General features: G+C 42.4%; 1 protein-coding gene across 3 annotated transcripts in view; it reads right to left on the bottom strand.

Annotated features, from left to right (window-relative positions):
• The window catches only part of PDK3 (pyruvate dehydrogenase kinase 3), a 259,141-nt gene that overhangs the window by 53,753 nt on the left and 192,279 nt on the right, over positions 1-13,109 (bottom strand). For all 3 annotated transcript variants that reach the window (XM_079910041.1, XM_079910042.1, XM_079910040.1), the window contains exon 2: positions 644-785. In XM_079910041.1, the coding sequence (XP_079766167.1) occupies positions 644-785 (142 nt within the window). The remainder of the gene's footprint in view (positions 1-643; positions 786-13,109) is intronic.

Genomic DNA, 13,109 nt, shown 5'->3' with positions numbered 1-13,109 from the left:
CCACTCTGCCTACTGAGTGGGCAGTTCAGTCACAAATTCAACTTCTTCAATTAGACAGCACATGCTTTAAGCATCAGAGCTACACCTGACTGAATGCTAACATACTCTGTGAAGATACTTCAGACTTTTCATGGGGGAGATGAGGTACAGCAGCTAGCTCGTATTTTTCACATGGGAGGTTCCCCTTTAAATGACTTAATTTGTCCTAAAATAAGTACTGTCTTCTAAAAACTTCTTTAAAAGGAAAACAGAAAAAACACGGCAGAGACTGGATCAAAGCAGCAACATCCCCCTATCCAAAGAATTGCAGATCTGCTCACATGGGACACTGCATTGCTATTCTTCTATATTTTTCTGTACTTTCCCATTTTCTTCAACGAAAAATCACATTTATAACCAGAAAAAAAATTTGAAAAGTCAAGAAAGTGTCTAGTACAGTTGAAAAGTATTTTCCTTAGGACAATTATACACTGTCAGTTAAAATAAAAAAAAAAACCCAACTTTTAATTACCTGGGAAACCCAGCCATCCTGAATGACTCGTTCCCACAGAAGCAGTACGTGTACGTTTAGGGAGAATGGTCCCAATGCCAAATGTTCAGAGCATTCTGGGTAGACGCATCTGAAGCCACGCTATTTACTTACCAACTCTGAACCAATCCCACCGAAGGGCGGTTAAGCAAGTTATCCGGCAGAAGATTAACTTCTCTCATTGTGTTAGCCAGGCGCACAGGAAGCTCCTTTCGTAGGAACATATATGAAGTTTTCTCACATGCATTATCTCTCCCTATTAAGAGATGAAAAATGTTCCATGATTTTATAATCTAACGGAATAATAAAATGTTCTCATGGTAGCCCAGTGACTGGTCGGGAAGATAAAATTAAGTAATATTGCAGTCTCTAGTTAAATATTTATCCTCTGAAACAGCAAGTTTAAGAAAATAATTTAATTAGAATAGAAAAAGAACCCTTATTCCAAGAGGCAACCTTGAAAGCAGTGTTTTTCCCTCAGCACAAATACATCCTTAGTGTTACCAGTGGCGGTATAAAAGTAACCTGGGACAGAATCTGAATTTGTTTTCAAATGAACGCTGTGGGAAAACTGCCAAGCACAAAGGTAGGAGAACATGTAAACCCACTCCTGTTCACGGGGGTTTCCAGAAGGCAAGAGACCCATTCATTCCACAACTATTCACCTACTGCGGGCCGACTGCTTCCTAAGATTTTCTTCAAATGTGTTTCTTCAGGGACCAGGAAGCAGCCACAGACCCCAGCTCTGACCGAGACACAGGACTCGGGAGGTGCCCGAGAAGCCAGCTCACAGGTGGCCTCAGAAATGGAGGGATGGACCACAGCATGTCCAAGAGGACAGAGATACAGTGTTGACTAGGAAGACAGAGCTCAGAGAGGGAGTCTTCTGTTGACTGCCTTGCGCTGGCTGTGCACACAATGTACGCAACGAGGGGCACAGTGAGAGAAAAGGTACCAGGCCACCTGAAAGAGGAACCCGAGCCCTTTCCCCGGCTGCCACGTGACCAGAGCAGTAACACGACTGGTCTTGCCCCCAAACTCCAACCTTGCTGTAAACCCAGTGATAGTTGGGGGATAGAGGATGTGATAGAGAAGACATGAGCTTTGGGGACAGAAATGTGCTTCAGCCTCGACTTCTCCATTTACCCTTGGTAAGCTTCTTAACTTCTGAGGCTCAGCGGCCTTCAGCTGTAAGATGGGGATGAAACGTCAGTTTTTGTAAACACTACATGTGACAACATGTATGGAGCCTGACACAGATCAAGTGTTCGGCGAACATTAGTTCTTCTTCTGTCCTCTGTGATACTGATGGGTCTGTCCCAACTCTCTCACATTCGGACAGGCCTGCCTGATGCCCCATATTCCCTGGAGGCCGCTGGGAAATAGGCAACCTCGGGGCCAAGCCCAGAGAGAGAGAAGCAGGGCTCATCGAGCGATCTTCTCCTCCAAACTCTCCTCTTTCTTCCAAATGTGATGAAGACAGCAAGAGAGATTCAGAAGTAAATCCATTCTAACACTTCCAGCCAAATTCTTTCCTGTCCTCACGGAATAAGACTGGAAATAAAAGAACCCACTGTTTTTTTTTTGTTTGTTTTTTGTTTTTGGCCAAACCGTGCGGCATGTGGGATCATAGTTCCCTGACCAGGGATTGAACACGCGCCCCCCTGCACTGGAAGCGCGGAGTTTTAACCACTGGGCCACCAGTGAAGTCCCATAGAACCCACTTTTGAGAGTCATCTGCAGAACCTCTTCCCTCCACTGCCCCCTGCCCCCCTTTCTCCATTTCCAAAAAAAGTCAGAATAAAAGATTAAATTCTTAACCCATCCCTCACTTACCTCATTCTAAGTGAGTAGTATATTGAAGGCCTCCAGTAAATCTTTAATCAATAATTCTGCCTTTGCCCTTCCTCCTAAGGGAAATACTCCAAAAAGCAAGAGGAGTGTAATACCTCAGCAATGACCTTCCAACACTTACTCCATACACATTCATTTGGCCTTAGATGATTAACACTTAAGGTGATTCAGGCTGCTTTAGATTATATATATATATAATTCCTAAAATGTTCTGTATATAATTTTTATGGATGAATCATTTTAAGTGCACTAAAAATGCTGGTATTTCAAAACTCAGAATGAACCTCATTATAAAATGAAGGACCTATTATCTAAGTTAAAATGTGCATGTACGTTTGCACATACCAGGAGAAATACCTTGTACCCTGGTTAAATAGAAAGGACATTTAAAAAAAAAAAAAGCACAAAAAAAATGATGGCGGAGAAGGAAGTTAGGGAATGTGGAAGAAGCGAGAACCCTGTAGTGTTGAATTGGAACTGGAAATAGCAGTGTGACCTTAGGATTCTGAAAAATTATCTGAGTTTTTAGGGGTACTGAAAGTTGACATGCTTAAACTTCCACATCCAGAGCACACGAGGAGCAGCACATCAACAGCAGGGTGGGGGGCGTGGGGCTGGGGGTGGGAGTAGGGTGAAGAGGGAGGGTCAGGGAAGTGACAGCGGTCTGGCAGGTGCCAGGTGGTGAGAGGCAGTCAGGTGCACGTCTCTTCTGGAAATCCACAGGGCTAGACGGCTTTCAGAACTGAAAGGTTTTCAGTTTTAAAAAGAGTACGTGCCTCCATTGCGTGAAACAGTCTACTCTACAGACACAGTACAGCTACAGCGCAATCTGTGAACGTCGACACTGAGCAGGGGAAGACCACGGCCCCCAGATCACTGCAGGCTAGGTTTTGCCATGGACTTAGTTTGGGCAGCAGGTATAAAGAAAGAACTTCAATTTTTTGAGCTTTTTGGACTTCAGAATTCAGATTAAAAGACCGCAGTCCGGCAGGACAGTAATGCCGAGATCAGATGCCAGAGTTAGACTTGGCTCTGAATCCTGTCCTGAGCATCCACTGGCTTCGTGAACACCGGCAAGTGTCATTACACGTCGAAGCCTCGGTGTAACCATCTATAAAATAAGAACAGGACCGATTTCGCAGAGGTTGCAGCAAGGGTTAAAAAGCGCTCAACATTTAACACGAACAGGTTCTTAAAACTGAGAAGAGGGGGCTCATTAAATCGCAATCACTAATGATGCCGGCTTGTATAAAGCAGCGCAGCCCAAGGCCATGGGGTGCCAGATCAAACAGTCTGACGCTAAGCCCTGAGAGCGTGACTGCATTCTGGTTCAGCGCGGTCGCCTGTGCTCATCTGATGATTCTACATAATTAAAAAAGGATTAAAGTATGTTCCGTGTCCCTACCATCCAATTTTATTTATTTTAAAATAAAAGGCCTTGGTGTTTCCATTGGTCAACTCTGCACTAACTGGAAGACTCAACTAACTACTAGGCGTGGCCTGAAATAACCAACATTTCAAGGCAGCATTTTATTCTAGGCTTCTTGGATTATCAGCCTTTCATAAACTAGTGTTGAAAGAAACTTTGTCTCTATACCCCCCCACCTCCACCCCCGCCCCCACCCCCGTGGCACTGATTAGACTGCCTCACCTGTGGGAGTGTCTCAACGATTTACTAGAAGAATAGAGAATACTTTCAGAAGTTTGTATTTTTAAGAGAAAGAGTACCTGCAAAATCTCAGGTTTTGCCTCCTACGTTCTAATTTAGCTTTAGAGACGAATTCTTTGTACTCAGATACCTTAATTATACATCGGCTTAAACAGGGGGATAAGTCTTTTTTAGTTAATTAGTAAGCCTAAAAATAAATATGAAATGCCTGATTTGTTTTAACCTTCCTGTGGTTTTCCTCATATAAGTTGAAAGTATTTTATCTTATGTATTAATGTTAAATATTCAGTTTAAATCAAAGGGTTCAAACAATCTTGTTTTTAGTTAACTTACCAAAAAGAAACTTTTGGTTTTAACTGAATGTCCTCTCAAAAGGGTTCTGGTTTTCTAAGGCTTCTGGCATATTGAGTATTTTCCAGTTATTCTTCCCAGTCATTTGACTTCATTTTTTCCCCGCTTACTTGGCTTCTCTGCATTCCTTAATTTTGATTTTCTATTTTTATTCTGCATTTCTCCATATACTTCATCTTATTCAAATTTACCGATTAAAATTTTCCCTAGTATCAGTTCAGAAAAAGACGAAGAAGCAGTGTGTGAGAGGCATGGAAAATTCTGATTTCGTGAACGCAAATAAGTCACTGGCTTAGATACATTTGTGTATTTCTTCAGTTTTTCTTCCTCTTTTGATGACCCTTTAATTCTCTTCTGTTTTGTTTGTTTTTCATACTTCGCCCTTTCATTGAGAAGTCAGAGACAATTACTACATTTGCAAAAGGTACGACTGGCTTTGTCTAGAAAGGTTCTAAATGGCTTTCCAGTTCACCAAGACACAGGATAAACAGACACAGAAACACAAATGACTTTTTTTATAATTGGGGTATAGTTGTTTTACAATGTTTGGTTAGTTTCAGTAGATTCACAGCGAAGTGAATAGGCCATATGTATACATATATCCCCTCTTTTTTGGATTTCCTTCCCATTTCGGTCACCACAGAGCAGTAAGTATACACAAATGAGCTTTGTTTTGTTTTTTTTCCATACATGACTTCTGATTTAATACGGGGAGCCCTCTCAGGGATGGTCTCTGATAAGAAAGGAGCATTTGAGCAGCCTTCTGAGAGCAAGAGTTCCGACATTATTCTTTATACCTGGTTTCCACAGTGGCATATATTTCTGGTGAATCTCTAAATCCTCTTTTCGACTAATTTACAGGAAGCAGAAAAAAATAATTATTTCTTCGGTTAATGAAATGACCTGATAATGTATCTTATAATTAAAGCAGAGAGCTGAGCACATAACTCCCAAAAATGTAGTCTCCTGTCTGGATTACTTGAAGGCTATCTTTATCCACATCTTTCAGCTTTAAGGCTTGGTGGGGGATGTTTTAGGAGTGTAAGCGAGGGAATCAGGGAGTGGAAAAGGAGGGCAAAAAAACGGAAAAATTACCAGCAAGGCACTAAAACCCAACAGAATGATCAGCTCATTCTGATAATGCTGCTTTTTCTAATTACTGTCAATTAAATGTTTGAGTTTACAATGTATTTTTACCATTAGCCATGTTAATATGGGTAAAATATAACTGAGAAAATAATATTTCAGGGGCAGCTCTTTGATTTTTCTTCAGTTGTATTTATAAGATTTCAATCTCCTGACAACACTGAATTTTAGCATAAGTAATTTATTCTCAAACTTACCAGGGCTATAAACAATAATTAATTGAATAGTCCTGCAGAAGACACAACCGTAAGTGTGAATGGAGAGCTACCAAATGATTGTGAATATCCTTCAAAAGAATCCCCCCTCTTTCTTTAGCTTCATTTATACTTTGAAAATGTTTGTTTTACTCCATGTCCAGAAATAGTGTTGCACTGCCTGGGAAGTTTAACAGTTTTCCTGTGTTTGGGAAAACTTATTCCTGAATTTAAAGAGATCAAAATAGGTAGTGGGTTTGGGGTCTACCAAACTTGAGGCTGCATCCACTCTAGGCCGGCCCATTTGGGTTATTATTACTAACAGCAAGTCAGAAACTTCAGAGCCAAAGAGCCAAAGATCAGGTATTTCACACACACCTCATTCCCTATCAAACTCAATGCCCCAACAACATGCAGCTATTACACTATTTCTTTCAGCCCAATGTCTGTTTATTATGTTCATAGATGCTGTGGGTCAGGAATTGAGATAAGACACAGGAGGGAAGGCTGGTCTGGGACCTCAGCTGGGAAAACTTAAACGCTGGAAGAGTGACTGGACCGTGAGGGCTGGAACTACCTGAAGGCTTCCAGCTCACATATCTGACCCTTGGGCCGATTGCTTACTGACTGAGATCACCCACTGAAGCATCGCCAGGTGGCCTCACCATGGGCTTCCTCACAGCACGGCGGCCTTGGGCTGGTTGGATTCCTGTATGGCTTCAGTAACAAGGCAGAGGCTGCATGGCCTTTTATGACCCAGCCGCAGAAGTCACACAGCTAGTCCCCTTCTGCCATACTCAACTGTTCTAAGCAACCACAGCCTGCCCAGACTCCGGGGGAGGGGATCAGACCCCCCGCGTTGGTGGAGGGCTGGCAAGGGCACATCATAGAAAAGCCATCTTTGGAAAACACCATCTGCCCCAAGATGTTCAGAAGGAGGTGTACAAGATGATTTATTTCTCAAATTATACTTTCAAGCACTCTTCTACTACCTGAATTTGTTTTCTTTGGAGTCACTGTTGGGCCATTTATTTATGTTAGTTTCTCTTGCTGTAGGCTTCCCTCAGACGGCAGGCGATCCTTGCTTGTTCAGTGAGGCAGCCTAAGGACTAAGTGAGCACCCAAAACACCTGATTACATAGGGCTTTTGGGTGGGGTCCTAACACCACACCAGCTTCCCTTATTCTCCTTAAACAGTTCTTTCAGGGTCTTTAGAGAAGAACCCCCTCCTTGCCCTTCACTTGGCCTAGGGGTAAGTGCCTGCCTATTAATGTTCTGATGATCAGGATGGAGGGTAACCCTTCTGTTTGCAGACTTCTGGTTCATTCTCCAGTTTTCACCCAGCCATTCCTACCTCTCACTCCTGCCCTCTATCCCTGGTGCTGCATTACTGAGGTAGAAGCCCCTCCTGGGGCCACAGTGCCTCCTGAGTATGTTCTAGACCCCAGCTATCCAATACAGGAGCCATGAGCCATTAGAGGAAATGTGAATATTCAATTATATTATAAATCAATGATAAATTCGCTGTGATAACTGTACCGTGGCTATTAGGAAAGTACTCTCATGCTTAGGATATATATGTAAGTATGTAGAGGTAGTCATTACATCTGCAACTTACTCTCAAGATGGTTCAGCAAAAAAGGTGTATACAGAGAGGGAGGCAAGGAGATACGGACAGGGATGGATGCAAGGGGGAAGAAGCAAATATAGCAAAGTAACTGGTGAATCTAGGTGCTAAACATGGGTGTTTACTGTTCTTATCACTTTTCCTGAGGTCTGAAATTTTTCCAAATAAAAGGTTTGGGAGAGACACTGTAAACAACGTAAGTATCCAACAATAAGGGAATAGTCAAATAAATTACAATACTGCATATTTACACAGGGATTTCCTATGTAAACTTTAAAAAGTTTTTAAAGTTTAAAACTTTAAAAAGTTTTTAAAACTCAACAACAAAAAAAGCAAACAACCCTATCCAAAAATGAGCAGAAGACTGAAATAGGTATTTCTCCAAAGACATACAGATGGCCAATAGGCACGTGAAAAGATGCTCAACATCGCTAATTATTAGAGAAATGCAAATCAAAACGACAATGAGGTATCACCTCACACCAGTAAGAATGGCCATCATTAAAAAGTCTGCAAATGACGAATGGTGGAGAGGAGGCGGAGAAAAGGGAACCCACGTACACTGTTGATGGGAATGTAAGTTGGTGCAGCCACTATGGAAAACAGTATGGAGGTTCCTCTGAAAGCTAAAAATAGAATTACCAGATGATCCAGCAATCCCACTCCTTGGCATATATCTGGACGAAACTATACTTCAAAAAGATACATGCACCCCTATGTTCATAGCAGCACTATTCACAACAGTCAAGACGTGGAATCAACCTAAATGCCCATCGACAGATGAATGGGTAAAGAAGATGTGGTACATATATACAATGGAATACTACTCAGCCATAAAAAGAACGAAATAATGCCATGTGCAGCAACATGGACGGACCTAGAGATTATCATACTGAATGAAGTCAGACAGACAAATACCATACGGTATCGCTTATATGTGGGATCTAAAATATGACAAATGGGGACTTCCCTGGTGGCACAGTGGTTAAGAATCCGCCTGCCAATGCAGGGGACACGGGTTCGAGCCCTGGTCCGGGAAGATCCCACATGCCGCGGAGCTACGAAGCCCCTGCGTCACAACTGCTGAGCCTGCGCTCTAGAGCCCGTGAGCCACAGCTATTGAGCCCGCGTGTCACAACTACTGAAGCCCACGTGTCTAGAGTCCATGCTCCACAACAAGAGAAGCCACCACAATGAGAAGCCCACGCACCACTACAAAGAGTAGCCCCTGCTCGCAGCAACTAGAGAAAGCCCACGCACAGCAACAACGACCCAACGCAGCCAAAAATAAATGAATAATTTTTATAAATATGACAAATGAACCTATCTACGAAATGGAAACAGACTCAAGGACATAGAGAACAGACTGGTGGTTACCAAGGGGGAGGGGGTCGGGGGAGGGCTGGAGTGGGGGGTTGAGGTGAGCAGATGTGAGCTTTTATACATGGAATGCATAAACAACAAGGGCCTACTGTACAGCACAGAGAACTATATTCAATATCCTATGATAGGGACTTCCCCTGGTGGCCCAGTGGTAAAGCATCTGCCTTCCAATGCAGGGGACACGGGTTCAATCCCTGGTCAGGGACCTAAGATCCCACATGCCGCGGGGAAACTAAGCCCGTGCGCCGCAACCACTGAGCTTGCGCACCTCAACAGAGAGCCTGCGTGCCGCAAACTACAGAGCCCACGTGCTCTGGAGCCTGCGTGCCACAACTAGAGAGAGAAAACCCGCATGCCACACCTAGAGAGAAGTCCACGTACCTAAAGCAGCCAAAAAAATAATGAAAGAAAATAAATAAAAGTAAATATTAAAAAAATTCCTATGATAAACCATAATGGAAAAGACTATTTTTAAAAAGAATGTATATATGTGTAACTGAATGACTTTGTTGTACAACAGAAATTAACACAACATTGTAAATCGACTATACTTCAATTTTTAAAAAATAAAATGAGTTTTTAAAGAAAAAAGCAGTCTTCTGAAAAAGGTCTTCCTATAACTAGAGCCGTTCTATTATTTTAAAGAAAAACACCCTACTAGAGCCATTCTATTCTAAAAACAAACAAAAATCTCATACAGAACGTGCTACTATATGCAGAACTTCCTAATGGGGGCTGAAGCCCATGCTACCCTTCATGTAATGGTTTTTGACGCTCTTGTAAGAAAAGAGGGTACAGGGTGATCACGACAGGGTTCTTAATTAAGGTAAGTGAGGGTTACTGGATCCTCCCCTGAAGGAGATCTATGTCTGTGCTGAGGGAACATGAGCGACAGCCACTAGTACCTTGATCCTCTCTCTTTAGAGATCCTATTTGTTGACTCTTTCGAAATATATGTATCCATGAACAGATTAGTGAGAAACCTGCCCCTCTGTATGCCACATAAGGCCAAACCAAGTTGTGAGTAGATTCCACCGTGGGCCCACAATTTGTGCCCTTGGCTTGGGCAACCCCTCTGTCATCACCCCCAGTCACTGAGGTCTATGTCCCATGGATCCCAAGATTCCTCAAAAAACTGAACAGTCCATCAGCACAATACCTGGCACATTGCAGGTGTTTAATATTTCCTGATTAGAACTGAAAATTAAAATACCTAGTAAGTTGCAGTATAAACTTACAATAGCAAATAAACTTCAGGGGTTCAAGATGACATTTGCTGGTAATGGTAAATTCCTCTAATAGATCACTTCATTCTGTATATCTGGTTAGGGGTATTCCAATCCTTATAGTTAGGGGAAGAAGAGCCAAAAGGTAGACAAGGAAGGTGAGGGAAAGTGACAGTAATTGTCAATATGGTGTGTCAGGCCAGCGAGTGGACAGAAAAGGCAAGGATGTGTTGAGAACTGACATCACAAATAGAGCTTTGACCAGCTAACACCACACAGATCCACATCGTCCTAATTCCAGAAAGGAGTTTAGGATCTAGTCCTAACGGTGGATTACAGAATGTCTTGTTGTCATGGAAGCAGGAACAGTTAAGTAAACACCACACTGTACTCATCGTTGAGGTTAATTGAGGCAAAACCTTAAGTTAACCATTACAGTGAATGAAGAAGATCCAAAGCCAGTCATGCTCAAAGCACAAACGAGCTGAAAGTGCTACGTTTCTTGGAAAATGATCAGTTTATATGGCTGGGACCTTCAGCCAACAAACTTTAAGATAATTAACATTCGAGGTTAAGAGCTCCCCATGCAGTTTTCATTCTTAGCAGGAAGCTGACTTTGTCCAGGATAATGCTGTGTCACTAACTTCCCATAACAAAAGCACAGCCAACATCTACTGAGCACCTACCATGTGCCATGCGCCGTGCTGCATGTTCTCGAGTTCATGGGTGCAACAGGCCTATGATTCGATGCTATCGTTTCCATTTTGTAGATCAGGACATCGAAGTGCAGTGGGATTAAGTGATTTGCCCAAGCTCGCACTGGTGGTAGGCACCAGAAACCAAGCCTTGAGTACAAGTCCACATAGACCCGTTATCATATTTCCAGAGAGAGACAATAGGCTAACAAGACAATAAACTAACAAGTGTAGGTCCTCAGAATAAAAATTGTTTCTAGTGTAAGTAAATGAAGGAGGTAGCAATCTGATAGCTCCGAAATGATAAGACTAGACAAACATTAGATTATGCAATTTCCAGACTGTCTAAAAGAACAAATTTAGACAAGACCCCAAGCATTACTAATAGAGACTCTGTTTGCTAGAAAGAATTGCACTGTGGCAAATGGTATATTATGTGGTAAGAAATGGTATGTTAAGTTGAAAGAAAAAAAGCATACATTTAAAAGCTCAATCGACCTGCATTTTAACTGTGGTTTTGCTCCTAACTTTCCTTAGGCAAGATATTTAAATCATCTAAGCTTCAGCGTCTTCATCCAAAAAATGGAAACATCTATTTCACCTGGATGCTGTGAGAATTACAGCTACATCTGACTACTATTGTGTCTGGTGGAGAGCGGTACACAAATATAAGTTCCCTTCACCTCCTAGAAAGAATAATTTCTGGCTCACTTTGGAAGAGGCAGCCAAGATGTTAGGTCAACAACTAGCTGATGCTTTGGGCAGTCTCTTCCTTACTCGGGGCTTCTACTTTCTCATGTGTAAACTGGGGAGGTTGGACAGATGATCGTTAAGCTCAGGATCCCACTGAATCAATCTATGAGGATAAGATTCTGGTTTGTACACTTTACAGTTATTTATCCTACACCAACCTTGCCTAATGTACATTCTGGGACAACTGTGGAGAGAGCACTGCTAGGAGTGAGTAGCCAATGAAAGGAGCTAGAAATCAAGAAAAAGAGTACATACGTTATAGTGGTTTTCTACCAAAAAACTAAGAAAGAAACAAAGAAAGCCTCCAAGGATGCTCTGGATAAAGGACAATTGGGTTAACACTTCACACATACCCAGAAACCACCTCTATTACACGAACCTCCAAGGGAGAGGTAGAGAAAGCATGACACAAACTCATGGGATGCATACATTCTGGACAGCCTATATATATATTGACATATTTGTCTCGACTTCTCATTTATCTATAAGCCCCTCAAAGGCAGAAACTAAGCCTCGACAATTCCCCAATGCTTCTCAGTTTCCACTCCATTCCGAATCCAGAAAGTTCAACGAATGCTGACGGACTCCTGGGAATTCCCTGGCGGTCCAGTGGTTAGGACTCAGTGCTTCCACTGCTGAGGGTCCGGGTTCAATCCCAGGTTGGGGAACGAAGATCCCTCAAGCTGCACGGCGCGGCCAAAAAAAAAAAAAATGCTGATGGACTCCTAAACTCCTTACGTGTTAACCTTCAGCATCTCACAGACTTTATCCCCTAAAGTGGTTCACAGCTCTTGGGAAAAATTTTTACCAGATCTAACACAGTTCTTAACTCTGGAAGCACATTACAGTCAGCTGGGTAAGTCAAAAATACCAGCACCTAGACCCTACCTTCAGAGATTGATGTAATTGCCTTCTACAGGGTGAGGGTGGGGGGACAGGTGGCACTAGCTTTAGAAGCTCCCCAGATGATTCTCACAAGCACCCAGGACTGAGATCCACTGACTAGCATCTAATCACAGGAAATTCAACAAGGGAATAAACCAAAGAACTCCTCAGGCTCAGACAGCGGCTATTAAGCATCCCCAACTTTTTCACTGACCCATCGATTTTTAGTCTCTATTTTCATGTTTGAGTTTTGTTTCAGCCTCCTAGGAAACTGACCACACTTGAGCGCGTTACATGACCAATATAGGAATGTTAATATAGCAATGACACTTTGCTTTCTATTTCTTCTCAGAAGAGGAGAAATTAACCAGATTTATACAAAGTGCACAGTCAAGTATTAAGGTGCATCTGCTACCAAGCTTAAGGAAACACTGGACTCTTCTAGAACAGATCCAAGGGAAGGTTCAGGTAAACCCTGAATATGCTCTGGTCAATGAAGATGTAATAATTTGTTGGGAAAAGGTATGTATGTGACATGTTTCAAAGGGCCCTACTGTCTTCCGGCCAACAACACATGGGAATACTTAACTTCATGCTTTGAGAAAATGTTAAGAGATACGTAGCGATTTATTCCCAACAGTGAAACTATTATATACTGACTTCCATGCCCTAGTAAGAAAGAAACACTCGTACAACTCAAATGGTTGAGTGGAATCAGAGGTCAAGTCTAAGACTGAAAATAAAATCACAACTGCTTGGGTGATGCTTAGGGAAATAATCTACCAAGTTAGAACCCC

The sequence above is a fragment of the Stenella coeruleoalba genome (assembly GCF_951394435.1).
Source record: "Stenella coeruleoalba genome assembly, chromosome: X".
Taxonomy (NCBI): Eukaryota; Metazoa; Chordata; class Mammalia; order Artiodactyla; family Delphinidae; genus Stenella; species Stenella coeruleoalba.
Note: the sequence above shows the minus strand (reverse complement) of the source record. Positions and strands in the feature narration are given on the sequence as shown.